The sequence below is a fragment of the Phacochoerus africanus genome, chromosome 1 (assembly GCF_016906955.1).
Source record: "Phacochoerus africanus isolate WHEZ1 chromosome 1, ROS_Pafr_v1, whole genome shotgun sequence".
In the NCBI taxonomy this organism is placed as follows: domain Eukaryota; kingdom Metazoa; phylum Chordata; class Mammalia; order Artiodactyla; family Suidae; genus Phacochoerus; species Phacochoerus africanus.
Window position 1 is genome coordinate 98,527,398 of NC_062544.1, and position 16,892 is coordinate 98,544,289.

The 16,892-nt window shown below is 47.7% G+C and overlaps 1 protein-coding gene across 1 annotated transcript in view; it reads left to right on the plus strand.

Annotated features, from left to right (window-relative positions):
- The first annotated feature begins 1,354 nt into the window (after positions 1-1,354).
- The window catches only part of GPD1L (glycerol-3-phosphate dehydrogenase 1 like), a 48,841-nt gene continuing 33,303 nt past the window's right edge, over positions 1,355-16,892 (plus strand). The window contains exons 1-2 of the mRNA XM_047769429.1: positions 1,355-1,503; positions 11,773-11,950. Of these exons, the coding sequence (XP_047625385.1) occupies positions 1,457-1,503; positions 11,773-11,950 (225 nt within the window). The 5' untranslated portion in view covers positions 1,355-1,456. The remainder of the gene's footprint in view (positions 1,504-11,772; positions 11,951-16,892) is intronic.

A 16,892-nucleotide genomic window follows, 5' to 3' on the forward strand; every position in this document is an offset into this window, starting at 1 on the left:
TTGGCAATGTACATTTACTCAAGTACATGAGTTCATTATTTAATTAGACCAACCCATTTCATAACACAAATGCAAGGGAGGAAAAATGAATAAAGCTTGGGTAGTTGAACTTTCATATCATTCCTGCATTGGTGTCTTTCCTGGCAAATAAATGAGAACAAACCACTAGTGAGGAGTGGAAAGCATGCCTCATCTCATCCACTCTCTCTAGGTAGTTCCTTGAGTAAACATCTTAAGTCATATAAATAAATTTTTCATACAATGTAGAAGCGAAAACAAAAATGAGTTAATCCTCTTTGCATCAAACTAACAGGCTTAGTATATTTCTAGGTACTGGAGTGTTTCCTCAGCCACTCTCCTCTGACATGTTTCCTGGTTTTCAATCTTGAGTTCTTTTGCAATCACCCTTGAACTTCAAAAAATCCTTATGTTTGTATCCCATTCTGGGAGATTCTGATGCAATTTGCTTGCGGTGCTGCCTGGTCTGGGGATTTTGAAAAGCTCCAGAGACTCTAATGTGCAGGGGAGTCCAAGAAGCCCCGGTTCGTACCACTTTGTCCTCTTCCCAAGGAAGGTCTCATGTGGCGCCCTGAGGAAAGGGATGCTCAGAAAGGATACCCAATGTTCCGTTTCTCAGAAGAAGGGAAGTGTGGTCTCGGAGCCACAAATCCTCCTGATCCCTGGGGCGGAAACGATGAGGAGGGAAGCCCTTCCAAATCAGTGGGTGAGGCAAGGGCAATGTAGCCCGAGTCCAAATCTCTACCTAACTCTAACTAGAAAGTTCCCACCCTGGAGCGCAGGAGCTGTCTGGCCAAGTCCCGAAGGCCTCAGAAGATAACAGCGCCACTGCGAAGTCCGGCAGATGGTCTCCGCAGGTGAGGCAGAAGTTAAGAGGTTTCCACAGGTGAGGCAGAGGCCCAAGAGAATGCGGCGGCCACTTGAGGACTGGCCCAAGCCTGGACGACTTTAGACTGAAGCCGGGAGCTTCTCTCGGCTCCAAATTGCTGCGCGGAAGCTCTTCCTGAGAGGGAAGAAAGGCGGGGTGGGGAACACCGGGTCAAACCTGGTGCTACGAGAGGAGGGTGGTGCAGCATCAAGCGCTCGGAGCTCGAGGCGCAGTGCAACCTCCTTGGGCAGCACGTGGCGCGGTGGGAGAGGCGGCCCAGGAGGCGCGGACTACAAGTCCCGAAAGGCTTCGGGCAGCGCTGGGCGGTGCCAGAGCTGGGCCAGGAGGCTGGCGGGGCTCAGGCGTGCGCAGTGGTTATCGGGAGTGGCGGGGCGGGTCCTCCCCGCTGTCACTGTGGCCCGGGGCGTCCGGGCGGGGGTGGTTGCGGCCATTGGCTGAGAGGCGAGGGGGGCGGGGCCGCCGCGAGGCGCAGAGGCTTTAGGCTGAGCGGGTGTAGGCGGGCGGCCGGCAGAGGAGGTGCGATCCGGGCTGTAGCGTTCCGGCCAGGCCATGGCAGCGTCACCCCTGAAAGTGTGCATCGTGGGCTCCGGGAACTGGTGAGCGGCGGCGGGCCGGCGGCGGGCCGGCGGCTGGGGCTCCGCTTGCGGGAAGCCCCTCTCTCAGGCGGCCGAGGGCGCGCGTCCCCCCCGCAGCGTGGGCACTGGGCACCGCGCGCGGGGAGGCGGGTCGGGCTGCCTCAAGGCTGGGCTGGGCACCGCTCTCCCGGGGAGGCCGCGCTGAGGCACTGCCCCGGGAGGCCCTGGGCCCGCGTGCCCGGGGAGGTGGCGCGGAGAGAGCATATGGCATGCCCGCGGGCACCTGTCTGCTCTCGCAGCACCGCGCGCGGCTGGCGCACGAAGGCCACCTGCTCGCCGCTGCCAGGGGTTTGCGCAACATTCTAAAGGCGTTCTCTACTTTCCTGGGCAGATCGCCTGGGTTCAGGAGTTGGAGGGAGCTGGAGCGTTCTTGCTGTGGTTTCCGTGTGGAGGAAGCGGAGGCACAGGGGGTTGAAGGGCGCTTTTGCTTATCCAGGTCGAGGGCGGGGCCGGCGATGCCCTTCCAAGTGAGGGTCTCGCTCAGGCTTCTGCTTAGTAACCTTTCGGGAAGAACATCCCAAGTTCGTTCATGCCAGGCTCGCACTGTAGCCCAGGAGCATTGGGACTTCTCCTCTGGGAGGTTTGTGAAGCTTTGCGTCTCGGCTAGGCTTTCTTTGACTTTAGCGTTTGTAAAGCACTTTGTGCCGTGCACCCTTGTAAGCACTTTAAATGTCAGCTCTTTTAGTTCTCTTTCTTAAACTTAAACGGTGGGAATGTTTGACGTGTGCAGGTGAATATAGAGGAAAGTGGGCTGGAGGCAAGAAGGCAGAATATGGTATAGCATCTGATATTTTAACATTGCCGTGCACTGTTTTTCCCACGTCCGAGGAACTGGTATAGAATAGTTTTTTCACTTCACTTTTTTTTTTCCTGTGGTGGGATACTCATCACAGTTCAGGCTTCTAGGAGTCCTGCAGCAATTGCTACTAGTTACTTGGTCTCCATTTTTTTCTTTTTTTTGGGAGGGGCGGCACCCATGGCCTATGGAAGTTCCCAGGCTAGGGGTCCAATCGGAGCTGTAGCTGCCTACAGCCACAGCCAGGCAGGACCTACACCATAGCTCAAGATAACGCTGGATTCCCTATCCCCTGAGCAAAGCCAGGAATCTAACCTGCATCCTCGTGGATACTAGTTGGATTCGTTTCTGCTGCCCCACAATGGGACTCCTGGTCTCCCTCTTTAAGACTTGGCCCAGAAGGTACTTGGAGGAAACCTTACATGGTTTTCCACAAAACCCCACAAAAAAATATTGATTGAAACCTTTTACCCACTCTTGTTCTCCAAGCTACCTCTGGGAGGAAAATCAGTTTCTTCTTTTTTGTTGTTGTTGTTGTTGTTGTTGTTGTTGTCTTTTCTAGGGCCGCACTCGGGAAACATATGGAGTTTCCCAGGCTAGGGGTCTAATTGGAGCTGTAGCCGTTGGCCTATGTCACAGCCACAGCAACACCAGATCCCAGCCATATCTGCGACCTGCACCACAGCTCACAGCAACGTTGGATCCTTAACCCACTGAGCGAGGTCAGGGATCAAACCTGCAACCTCATGGTTCCTAGTGGGATTTGTTAACCACTGAGCCATGATGGGAATTCCTCCTTCTATTTTGGCTGCACTCTTGGAATATGGAAGTTTCCTGTCCAGGATGTAATTCCAGCCATAGCTGTGACCTTTGTCACAGCTGTGGCAATGCCAGATCCTTAGCCCACTGCACCACACTGGGAACTCAGTTTCTTCTGTTTTTCCTGGAAGAATTCCCATCAGATGGAAGTGAATTTTTACATATATTCTTTTACCTCTCTGCCCTGCGAATACTAGGATATTATGCACTTTCTGTAAACCTCTTTTCCCAATCAACAGCAGAATGTTCTGTATAACATGTAATGGGGTTGGTACCTGTCCACTTCGGGGCTTCTTTTGGACTTGCAGCTTAACTTTGCCAGTTTTGATCCCAAGGTCACTTGAGTGAGATGTTGGTTGCCATGTCAGCCACGAGACTGGTAAAGTGCCCACTTAGCATGTGTCCTTTAACACTAGTTTCCTCTTCTGTAAGAGGAGACAGGACCACAGAAGGTAATACCTTTTCTTCCTTTGCAAGGTGCAGTAGATGGAACATGGCTTTGCCACACCAGCTTTGGGCCAGGAGCAAGAGTAGTGAAGTGCCCCTCCTGCCCCCTCTACTGGATTTGGCTGCCTTCCCACAGCTTCACTCTGATGTACTTGACTGTTTTTCTTGGCTCACTCCAGCTCAAGGAAATGGAGTAGAACTTGGCAAGTGACACTGGAGCAGAGCAGTTGAGAAATGTGCGGATGGTTTGGGCTGGCTGCCTGGCTTTGTTAATTACAGGATCTGAGGGGAACAGTTGTTGGCTTGCCTGCCCCTGCCCCAGGTGCAGAGCTGTCCAATCCTAGAGAGAGGATCACAACCTCCCCAAAGAGATTTGGGAACTTAGGCACTGAAAATACCCACAGGCTGCATAGGGGCCCTGGGAGTGTTCAGCTCTGGTCACAGGCATTTGATTGTCTGTTCTACACAGATAGTGTGGTCTTTCTAGGGATACAGACACAACTGGATATAATCCTTGCCTTTAAGGATCTTACCTTCAGGTCACAGACAGATAAGGTCTTGGAAGATACATTCAGAAGAAATATAGAGTGGATTGAAATATCTGTCATGATTAGATATGACCTTTTAGTGTTTCTTAAAACGTGGTCCAAAGACCACTCGCATCAGAATTAGCACCGAAGCTGGACTTACTGAATCATATTTCCCAAGGGTGGGACAGATGTTTCTCTAAGGAACTTCAGCCTTTTGCTAACTTTAAAACAGGTTACCAAAAGACAGACCTTTCCAGATATTCAGAAATAGGAAGTTGCTTAAGCAGTGTTTATACTTGGGACTTTGAGGTAGTGCCGAATGCTACCTCAATGATAAGGTGCTATATCAATAGCTAAAAGGTGGCTCTAAGGCTCACGCTGAGTGCCTTCCCCCATAAATAATCATCAGTTGCTATGCCTGAAGACTGAGTCTAGCTGATTTTTGGAATCATTATAGTGTCTTCTTTTTATTTTGGCCACACCCATTGCATGCAGAAGTTCCCCGGTCAGGGATCAAACCTGTACCTCAGCAATAACCAAAGCCACAGCAGTGACAGTGCCTGATCCATAACCCACTGAGCCACCAGGGAACTCCCTCTTGTACCTTCTTTCTTTCCTATTGTGGCAGATTGGGTTAGAGAATCTGACTGCAGGAGTTCCCGTCGTGGCCCAGTGGTTAACGAATCTGACTAGGAACCATGAGGTGGCGGGTTTGATCCCTGGCCTTGCTCAGTGGGTTAAGGGTCCGATGTTGCCGTGAACTGTGGTGTAGGTTGCAGACGCGGCTTGGACCCTGCGTTGCTGAGGCTCTGGTGTAGGCAGGTGGCTACAGCTCCGATTAGACCCCTAGCCTGGGAACCTCCATATGCCGCGGGATCAGCCCTAGAAAAAAAGGCAAAAAGACAAAAAAAAAAAAAGAATCTGACTGCAGTGGCCCCGGTCACTGCAGAGGTACACGTTCAATCCCCAGCCCAGCACAGTGGGTTAAAAGATAAGGCATTGCCACAGCTCTGGCGTAGGTTGCAGCTGCAGCTTGGATCTGATCCTTGGCTTAGGAACTTCCATATGCCACAGGTGTGGTCATTTAAAGAAAAAAAAAAATTGGGCGTTCCCTTCATGGCTCAGTGGTTAATGAACCCAAGTAGGATCCATGAGGATACAGGTTCAATCCCTGGCCTCTCTCAGTGGGTTAAGGATCTGGCATTGCCGTGAGCTATGGTTGTAGGTCGCAGACGCGGCTCGGATCTGGCGTTGGCTGTGGCTGTGGTGTAGGCTGGCAGCTACATCTCCTATTCGACCTCTAGCCTGGGAACTTCATATGCCCAGAGTGCAGCCCTAAAAAGCAAAACAAGCAAACAAACAAAAAGGAACGTGGTCAGAGAGGAGGTGGAGCGGGGGGGGGGGGGGGGGGGGGGCCCTCCTGCATTCAGAGGAACTGTGTGGGATACAGGGAGATGATGCTTCCTTGGCTTTCCAGGTCCCAGTTACTCACCAAACAACAAAAAGGAAAAAAAAAAGCTTCTTACCTTCCTCCAAAGAGGAAACAAAGTTTCTTCACCAGAGTCTTGAGAAGCTCTCCTAGACACAGTGTATCTAGCACGCAACTCTAGGACTCAGACCTCAGGGTTGTATCTGCAGCCACACTGTTGTGTCAGGGAGGCCAAATCCAGAAAGACTCAAACCTCCGGAGGCCAGGGAATGCAGCAGAAGGGTATTGCCTGGGCTTACTCATAAGTCAGCTGTCAGGTGATGAGTTGGCTGGTACTTTTGGTTCTAGATGTCCCCTTTCACATGTCTGGCAGTGGGTGGGCTTTGGCCAGGCTGACAGGAGTGACTGGCTACATGTCTCTCACTCGGTAGCAGGTGACCTTGGACTTCTCTAATATCAGAGAGAGAGCTCAGAGTTCCCTAGTGACTCAGTGGGTTAAGGATCTGTCATTGTCACTGCAGCAGCTTGGGTCGCTGCTATGGCGAGGGTTCAATCTGTGGTCTGGGAACATGGCAAAAAAAAAAAAAAAAAAGCTCATATAAGGTGGAATCATAGAATATTTGTTGTTTTTTTTTTTTTTTTGTAACTACATTGTTCATTTGGGTTGTAGCATGTGTCAAAACTTTCTGTTTAAAAAATGTGGAATGATAGATACTCTATTTTGTGTGTGTATATATATATATATACACACACACACACCACATTTTGTTTGTTTGTTTGATCTATCTGTGGACATGGACGTTTGGGTTGCTTTCACCCTTTGGCTATTGTGAATAATTTTGCTATGAACATTGGTGTAAAAATATCTCTTCAAGATTCTGCTTTTAGGTCTTTTGGCAATATAGCCAGAAATGGAATTGTTGGATCATATGGTAATTTCCGTTTCTTTTTTTTTGTTTTTTTGTCTTTTTTTTTTTTTTGCCACTTCTTGGGCCACTCCCTTGGCATATGGAGATTCCCAGGCTAGGGGTCAAATCGGAACTATAGCCGCCTGCCTACACTAGAGCCACAGGAACACGGGATCAGAGCCGTGTCTGCAACCTACACCACAGCTCACGGCAATGCCAGATCCTTAACCCACTGAGCAAGGTCAGGGATCAAAGAACCCCCAACCTCATGGTTCCTAGTCAGATTCGTTAACCACTGAGCCACAACGGGAACTCCTGATTGTATTTTAAAAGCCCTAAATTGTGAAGAATTACTCTCTCCCAGGATGGTGAGATTATAATTGTTTTTTTCATCTTTCATGTATTGCTTTTATGAATAAAAAAAGTACATGTTACTTAAACCAAAATTGATCATACTCTTCCCGTGGATCCATAGGCGGGATCAGCTCTGGGCATGAGATGGAAAGAATCTGTCTGCATCCTTGCTTATTATCCTCTTAGGTTTTTCCTCCTTGGTAAAAGAAGGATGGTCTATGGGGTCTTTTCTGGGCCAGAAAGTTTCTGCACCCTATGTACTTCTGGAGATTGTCAGGTTCCAGCCTGACTTGATAGGCATCCTGTTCCTTGGCTGATTAAAATATTACATCTTTATAGAGAGGAACAGGTGTGGAGTTCCCTTGTGGCACAGCAGGTTAAAGATTTGGCATTGTCACTACAGTGGCCCAGGTCCCTGCTGTTAGATCCCTGGTCCTCAGAACCTCCACATGAACAGCCAAAACAAAAAAAACAGTACCCTGGTAGTAATCAGATTGCCATATATAAATGTATCAAATCAACATCTGGTACCCCTTCATTTTATACAATGTTATGTCAATTACATGTCACTCAAAAAACAAAATGCAAACAAACAGTGCCTGACACCTGGTGGTCAACATATCCCTACCCCTCTCTGCCCCTTGTCTCATCCTTGACTCTTCATCTTCTCTCTCCCCTTCCTCTTCACTCTCCCTTCTCAGCCTCTCCTACTCTCCCCATGTCACTGTCTCCTCTCCCTTTCTCTACTCCCCTTCTCTCCCTCTCTCACAGGTGTGGGCCCTGGATAAAAGCAGGGGACAACTCCATGCCCTTCCCCCCATTCCTGCATCTTGTTCCACGGGCTCTTCCCTCTGCCTGTAAGTGCCCCCCCACCTCACCCCAGATAAGGCGCTCTCAGCCTTCAGAATCCAGAATTCAGCCCTTCCCTTCCTCAGCTCCCCCTTGGCAGATGTCAGGATGCCAGGCGTCACCTGCTTAGCTTTTTTGGTGACTGTGGTCCAGTTACATTTCTTTGTATGCTTCCTGGAGCAACATCAGTCTCCATTTGCCAGCCTTCAAGCTCTTTAGGGGCAGGGACTTTACTGCCTTTCTTCCTGGTCCTCTGGGTGGGGCTCTATCTGCCTAGCATGGGTTCTCTGAGTGTATTCTCAAAAAATGACTCTCCTCTACCAGGGAACAAAGAGAAATTAGCAGAAAGTGTAGGTTTTGGGAACAGATCTGGGTTCTAACTGCAGGATGGACAGCATGACCTGGTGATTTATTCATTCTCTCCGAGCCTCGACTTCTCCATCTGTAAATTGGGGATGATGTAGCTGCTGGGAAGATGAAATGAGCTATTATGTCACATACCCAATATGTACACAACTGGCACTGGAACGTGATTTCCCACTCAAGCCCTTTTAAAATTTCATTGGCATAGCATTGCCAAGGTTGCAAATTAATCTATTTTGAGGCCCAAGTCTTAAGATAATTCATAATTCCATGGGAGGAGTTCTCTTGTGGCACAGGGTTAAGGATCTGGTGTTGTCACTGCAGTGGCTTGGGTTGCAGCTGTGGTACAGGTTCAATCCCTGGCCTGGGAACTTTCCCATGCCGCAGGTGCAACCAAAAAAGAAAAAAAGATTGCATAGGAAATGTGGTATTATACCTCGGAGTAAAGACCCAGGACTAGCCCTCAATTGTCATTAGGCCTCTCCCAGTTCTGCCACTGCCTGGTTGAGTGACCCAAGGTCACAGGGAGTGAGCATCTTAATCAGCTAGGTGGAGGTTTATTTATTTATTTATTTATTGTCTTTTCTAGGGTGTGACCCGCGGCATATGGAGGTTCCCAGGCTAGGGGTCTAATTGGAGCTGTAACTGCTGGCCTACGCCACAGCCACAGCAACACGGGATCCGAGCCGCGTCTGCAACCTACACCACAGCTCACAGCAATGCTGGATCCCCAACCCACTGAACAAGGCCAGAGATCAAACCCGCAACCTCATGGTTCCTAGTCGGATTCGTTAACCACTGAGCCACCATGGGAACTCCCCAGGTGGAGGTTTAGATGGGATTAAACCTCCATTACGCAGGCACTGTCCCGGTGACTTTTACTCCACTTATTCCCTTACACTTTCTTGTAAAAGTTGACTTGAGGTAGTTACCTGGTGGTCTCGTGGTTAGGATTTGGCACTTTCATGGCTGAAGCCATGGTTCAATCCCTGGTGTGGGAACTGACATCCTATACCAAGCCACTGCATGCCTCAGCACCCCCCCAGAAAAAAAGTTGAGTTGAAAACTTTGTCACCACTGCAAATATGGTAACAACAGGCACCAACAGAATGGAGGTAGAAGGTAACAACAGGCACCAATAGAATGGAAACAAAACAGTGTTCTAAAATCCTTGCCAGATACTATGCTTGCCAAGGCTCTGAGCTGGAGGCCTCCTACTTTGGGAAGAAGGGAAATTCGCACATGCTAGAGAGATGAGAACAACATTGAAGCACTCCTATGAGACATTCTGTGTGTCCAAGAGAGTTGAAAATGGCACAAGCTTCAGTGTCATTTGGTTCTGTGTATATGGGTCACTTTGGGAAACACCGGACCTGTCATTGAGTAGGTGGACAAGCTGGCAGGTGGAGAAATGGCTGCCTGTGCCCTTGACCCAACCATGATATGGTCCCTGCCTGATGCCTGCCTGACCAGGCTCAGGCAGTGGCAGGATAGCCCCTGAAATGTGAATACTCCACCACCTTGGCCATGGGACCCCAGCTCCTACCACAGCCGAGCCACACACAAACCACTTCTGTAGACTGGACTCTAGGCAGCATTTTCACTTTATTTTAAGCTCAGTTCTAATGTGTCTGTGCATGTTTTTGGCCTGTTAGCCAGGCATGTTTTTAGGACAGGGTTGTCGCTTATACGTGGACTCTAGTTGGCTTCAAAACACACAGGTTCCTCCCAAACACTCCCTTTCAGTTGGGTCCTTTTCCTTACACATAAGTGACAAACACATTTAGTACAATTTCAGAGCCACAAAGGAGTTTGGGTATAAATTATACTTAAAAAACAAAACAACAGGAGTTTTCTGTTGTGGCTCAGTGATAACGAACCCGACTAGTATGGATACTAGTATGGATGAGGATGTGGGTTCAATCCCTGGCTCTGCTCAGTGGATTAAGGATCCATTGTTGCTGTGAACTGTGGTGTAGGTCATAGATGTGGTTTGGATCTGATGTTGCTGTGGCTGTGGTGTCGGCCGGCAGCTGCAGCTCTGATTTGACCCCTGGCCTGGGAACTTCCATATGCCACTGGTGCGGCCCTCAAAAACAAAATAAAAATTTTAAAAAACCAGCTTTTTTTCCTGTATAATTGAGACACAGAAAACTCTGACATACTTCATATTTGATGGGTTTGGAAATATGCACACACCCATGAAACCATTACCATAATGAAGGTTATTAACATCCATCATCTCCAAGAGTGTGCTTCTGCTGCCACCTCCTCCTACCCCCATTTTGGGTGTAACACACAATGAGGTTGGCTGTAGGCTTGTCATAGAGAATATATAGCCTTTATTATGTTGAGGTGAATTGTACTTTTTTAAAAATAATTTTTATTTTTTTCCATTAGAGCTGGTTTACAGTGTTCTGTCAATTTTCTACAGTACAGCAAAGTGACCGAGTCACACATGCATATATACATTCTTTTTCTCACATTATCCTCCTGAATTATACTTCTGAGGTTTTATAAACAACACAGAAGAAGGTAGACAGCAAGAAAACTGTTTGGTTCAACATGGAGATTATACTGAAAGATTAAAACGAAACAGTGTTTTCATTTCTAATCCCCCCAAAAAATTATTGTATATGTTATTTAGAAAGAATAAGACCACTGGAGTTCTCACTCTGGCGCAATGGGATAGGCAGCATCTCTGCAGCAGATTCAGTCCCTGGCCTGGCATGGTGGGTTAGAGGATCCGTAGGTGGCAACTGTGGCTCCGGTCAGATCTGACCACTGGCTGGAGATCTCCGTACACAGCAGGGTGGCCAAGAAATAATAATAAAAATAAAGGACAAGACTAGGCCTTAGAGGAATTAGAATCTTGGTTCCTTGGTTCCTCTCCTTAGATTTGTCCTTGAATTATATTTCATGACTCTTCCCATCTTTTTTCTTCCCCTCTCCCCTCCCCCATCCCTGAGTGGCAGATCCCACAGCTTGGCCCAGAATTACCCAGATTTACTCCTAGTTACTGCACTGTTGACTGCAAGCACCTCTGCCTCGGGGAACAGATGCACACACCCAGGGCTCTTGCCTAGCTATTGTCAGAGGACTGGCATTAACTAGTGTTAATAGGTGTCTTATCTTCCCCTGTGGCAAAGCCTCTGGGAGACTGATTCATTATGTTTAGTGACTAGAGATGCAGAAAAAGGGGAGCCTTTAGAGGGTGTCTGTGGGGGAGGAGGGGCGGGGAACAGATGCTCTGGCTGCTGGGCCCCGGCCCTTGATTTACTCCTTTTCTGCTATCCACTCAGATCTTGTCTTTCCTTTAGGACTGCACCTGGGGCCTGAGGGAATTCAGAACACAGCTTTTTCTAGGGTCTCTGCATTTTAATCTCTTTGATCGAATTGAAATATAGTTTAGTTACCTGGGAGACCTCTACCTCTAAGTGTTATTTTTAGGCCATCTTTCAGGTGGATTTCTCTTCTGCCTGTGACACTCCTTCAAGATAAGTTGATGCCTGCTTGTCTCTAAGGTGGTGCTTTTTGACCAGATCTGAGGATTTCCTGATCATGGGGTAGTATTTCCAGGTGAAAACATTGACGTTTCAGCTTGAGAATGATGCAGCATCACAGCTTGAGTTCTCAGTGCTTGAATCAGAGCACAAGTCTTCTGAGTTACCTAATGATTTTTCTCTTCTGACCAAGTGAATTTAATTTTTTTCTTGTCCACTGTTTCTTTTGTAGGGGTTCAGCTGTTGCAAAAATAATTGGTGATAATGTCAAGAAACTACAGAAGTTTGCCTCTACGGTCAAGATGTGGGTCTTTGAAGAAACGGTTAATGGGAGAAAACTGACAGACATCATCAATAATGACCATGAAAATGTGAAATATCTCCCTGGACATAAGCTGCCAGAAAATGTGGTAAGACTTGGGGATGAAAAGTACATTTGGTTAATTCTAAAAGTTATGCTTGGAGGTTCCCTGGTGTCTCAGCGGGTTAAGGATCTGGTGTTGTTACTGCAGTGGCTTGGGCCGCTGCTGTGGTGCAGGTTCAGTCCCTGGCCCAGGAACTTCCACATGCCTCAGGTGAGGACCCCCAAAAAGAGGATGTTGAGGGTGGGGAGAGTCAATTAACGTAAGTGACTGGGAAGGCACAGCAAAGGAGGCCAAGGGTGTTATGCAGATTTAAGTCGGTGCCTTCCCCATTCGTGAATTTCTAGAGATTTGCTTTTCCTGGTACTTGTGGGAGACGCCCTTAGAAATGGAAATTCCCCATATAAATGTAAATGTTCCTTAAAAAAGGGCTATGTACCTGCTTGCTTATCAGTTTCTTTCAGGTCTGATGGTTCTTAAAAAATAAACAGCTCAAAATAATTAATGGGCCAAAGAGGCATAGTTTTGAGATGGCAAAATCTGCTCCCCCACAAAGCCCCAAATCAAAATATTGGCAGGATTGGTTTCTTCTGAGGTCTGTCTTTGACGTGTAGACATCACCTTCTCCCTGTGTCTCCATGGGCCTCTCCTTCTGTGTGTCTGTTGGATTAGGGCTCATCCTAAGGACCTCATTTTAACATCATTACCTTTATAAAGACCCCATTTCCTAAATAGTCACATTCTGATGTACTTGAGTTAGGACTTCAACATAGGGATTCAGGGTGGGGCTGGGCGTGCATTTCAACCCTTTACTGGCTGCTTCCTTGGCATTCAGAGGGCTGGTCACATCCAAGCCAAAACTAAAAACTTTCCCTTTGCCCCATGTCAGATACCTGCTGAAGAAAAATTAATCAGTTCATCTAAGAAATGGAAAATTCTGTTTGAGACAAATCGAGGATTACAACTGGGGGACAGCATCTCAGAAAGCTCAGAGAACTGTTCCACCCATTTAGAGGTCAAAGCACAGTTGTGTGAGTTTTTTTGCTAGAGGGCTGTACATTAAATGACTTTTTACCCCCTTTTTTATCCACCCTGCTGCATGTGGAGTTCCCAGGCCAGAGGTCGGATCTGAGCCACAGTTGCAACCTTTGTCTGAGCTATGTCAATGCCAGATCATTTAATGCACTGTTCTGGGCCAGGAATCAAATCTGTGTCCATGGAGTTCCCGTCGTGGCGCAGTGATTAACGAATCCGACTAGGAACCATGGGGTTGCGGGTTCGGTCCCTGCCCTTGCTCAGTGGGTTAACGATCCGGCGTTGCCGTGAGCTATGGTGTAGGTTGCAGATGCGGCTCGGATCCCGCGTTGCTCTGGCTCTGGCATAGGCCGGTGGCTACAGCTCCGATTCAACCCCTAGCCTGGGAATCTCCATATGCCGCGGGAGCAGCCCAAGAAATAGCAACAACAACAACAACAACAAAAAAGACAAAAGACAAAAAAAAAATCTGTGTCCTGGTACTGTAGAGATGCAACAGGAACTCTAGTTAAGATATTATTGACAGTGTACACAGTCCAGGTCTCAAAGTTCAAAGTGATGAGTCATGATGACTCCCTACAAGAACAAAAGAAATGTTATCGTTTTTTTTTTTTTTTTTTCTTTTACAGCTGAACCTGTGGCATATGAAAGTTCCTACGCTAGGGGTCAAGCCCTGCCACAGCCATGGCACTGCTGGATCCGAGCCACATCTTTGACATAAAAAGCTTATGGCAACACCAGATCCTTAATCCACTGATCTGGGATGGGGAACCCATATCCTCACAGAGGCTATGTTGGGTCCTTAACCTGCTGAGCCACAGCAGGCACTTCTAGATACTTTTTTTGTGGATTCGGGTCTTTTTAGGGCCACACCTGCAGCATATGGACGTTCCCAGGCTAGGGGTTGAATAGGAGCTGTGGCTGCTGGTCTACACCACAGCCACAGCAACGCCAGATCTCTGCCACATCTTCAACCTACTCCACAGCTTAAGCAGCACCAGATCCTTAACCCACTGAGCCACAAAGGGAACTTCCTCCTTGATACTTTTTGAATGTTAATTGTTTCCTGATAAAGAACTCCAGGAATGTTATCTTTAAGAAGTGGTCTCCTTGCTGCTAGGAGAATGTTGCTCTTTATAGCTGAGCAGGTATTTCTGCTGATAGAGAAGGTTTGGTCCATGCAGATACATAGTGTACATCATAGGGGAGACAGGAGGCCAGAGGGCAGAGAAAAAGTTCTCTTTGTTGACATTTTTCTTGTCTTGCCATAAAATACGAATTTTATTTCACATCCTCTTTCTTTTTCTTTTCTCTTTTTAGGACTGCACCCGAGGCATGGAGGTTCCCAGGCTAGGGGTCGAATTGGAGCTATAGCCATCGGCCTATTCCAGAGGCACAGCAATGCAGGATCCAAGCCACATCTGTGACGTACACCACAGCTCAAGGCAACACTGGATCCTTAACCCGCTGAGGCCAGGGATTGAACCCACAACCTCATGGTTCCTAGCAGGATTCGTTTCCTCTGCACCACAATGGGAACTCCTCATATTCCCTTTCTAAGTGCAAAGAGTGTGGTGCATCCCTAGGCCACCTAATGTGCTGTAACTAAAATCTCAGTCAGGGAGTTCCTGTCATGGCTCAGTGGTTAACGAACTGACTAGTATCCATGAGGACTCAGCGTTGCCGTGAGCTATGGTGTAGGTCACAGATGTGGCTTGGATATGTCGTGGCTGTGGTGTAGGCCAGAAGCTACAGCTCTGATTCGACTCCTAGGCTGGGAACCTCCATGTGCCATGGGTGCAGTCCTAAAAAGACAATAAAAGTAAAAATAAAATAAAATCACAGTTAGGACTTGAATTACAGAAGGAGATTGGAGGAAAGAGAAAATTGGGGAGTTCCCACTGTGGCACAGCAGGTTAAGTATGGATGTGGTGTTGCTGTAGCTGTGGCATAGGTTGCAGCTACAGCTCAGATTCGACCCCTGACCCAGGATTGTCCATATGATGGGAGTGTGCCCTCCCCCCCCAACAGAGAGGAAGACTGATGGTTTAAAATTCCAGCTTATTAGTTCTGAGCAAGAAAAATCTAGGTTATTGCCTGGCCTTGTTCCAATGACTTGCGGGGGAAGGAAGAGTGGAGCATGAGAATGAAAACAGTGACCCTGCTTCTGGAAGTGGAATTTATGAGCTCCTTTCCTAGACTCACCCTTGGGTGGCTCTCTGTAATCATCTGTTTGAAAAGCAGTCCACGTGGCTGCCTGACCTATTAACCAGACAAGCGAGGCCCCTGGTCAGCAAAGCACACCCATCATCGTGTGTTCAGTCTGAAGTCCTTTACGGTGGGTACCCTGTATGTGCAAAGTCAGTGTTGGTACTGGAGGTAAAGAGGAGTAGGAGGGTCCAGCAGGGGAGACTGATAAATGCCAGGAAGTTTAGGGACACTAAGACCTAGCTCACTGAGGATTTCCATTTGTCTTCATTGTTCATTAGTGTCAAGTCCTGGGTGAAGTAGTTTACATATATCCTCTTGTTACCCCCAAACTGTGTTCACTTCTTGCTGGGTGTCAAGCCAAAAAATACAGTCAAGCCAAAGATTAGGAGAGGGAAGGATTTATTACTTGCAAGGAGTAAAGAGAACAGCAGGCATCTTTTCCCCAAAGCATTGTTCCCAACAAAGTTGGGGAAGTTTTAAGCTAAGGGAACATGGCATCTTCATGAAGGGGCTTGGCGGTGGACAGACTGTCCACACTTGGACCCAGTCAGTTTCAGGCTTCCATGGATCGAAATTCATTCAGTGAATTGACGTCCTGGGGGATCAGCATCATTCCTTAGATTCCAGTTGATCTGGTGGTTGAGTATCCCAGGGGGATTAAATTCTGGAAAACAGCTTAAGATAGTGCTTTAGACTAGTCTTTGTCATTGAAATAGAACTAGGAGCCTTTATAATTGATTTGTTATCTTTGCTCTTATTTCTCTTGCCTGCTAAGTTCATCCTTGTGTTCTCTTAAGATCATTAATACTGAGGTCTGTTCAAGGGCAAGCATTGGAGCATTGGCCCGGCTTAGATCACAAAATGGCTTAGAGAGTTCCCACTGCGGTGCAGTGGGATCAGCAGCATCTCTGCAACACTGAGACAGGTTTGATCCCCAGCCAGCACAGTGGGTTACAGGAGCCAGCACTGCCAAAGCTGCTACATAAGTTGCAACTGCGGCTGGGATCTGATCCCTGGCCCTGAGAATTCCATTGGGGCAGCCAAAAGAGGAAAAAAAAAAAAAAAAAAAAAGGCTTAGGCCAAAAATAGCTTCTTGGAGTTCCCCAAGGTAGCTCAGTGGGTTAAGGAGTCAGCTTTGTCACTTCTGTGGCTCTGGTTACTGCTGTACCACAGGTTTGATCCCTGGCCTAGGAACTTCTGCATGCCACGGGCTTCACCCCCACCCCTCCAAATAGTGTAGGTGAGTTGCCTGTGATGTCCAGTTAACTAACCAGTGATAGAACTGGGCCAAGATGTTCACACACTGCACTGTGATGGTTAATCCAGAGGATACAAAAGAACCTTCAGCTTTGGCCCACTGACTTTACTGGCTCTGTTCTGCATGATTTTAATTATTGTTAGTTTGTTTTTGTTTTTTTAATTAACTTTGGACCAAGAGCCCTTGATTCCTGAAAGCATCAAGTGGAGCAGCCATGATGCCTTTGTTCTGATATGATTACTTGTCTGCCTTGCCAGTGAAAGGCAAGCCCTTTTGTTCTGAGTTGTCTTTCTCCACACACTTAAGGATCTTTAATGGTGGATATGCTCAGAAAGATTTTGGCAGGAGGCCCATGAAATAGGTCAGCATTTCCCAAGCTCTGTCCTGATTTTGTTCAGAGTAATAAACAGGACAGAGGCTTAGCTAAAGCTGTGTTTCTGAAAGAGGGTATTGAATTTACTGCATTAGTTGAGCAGAGCTCATTTT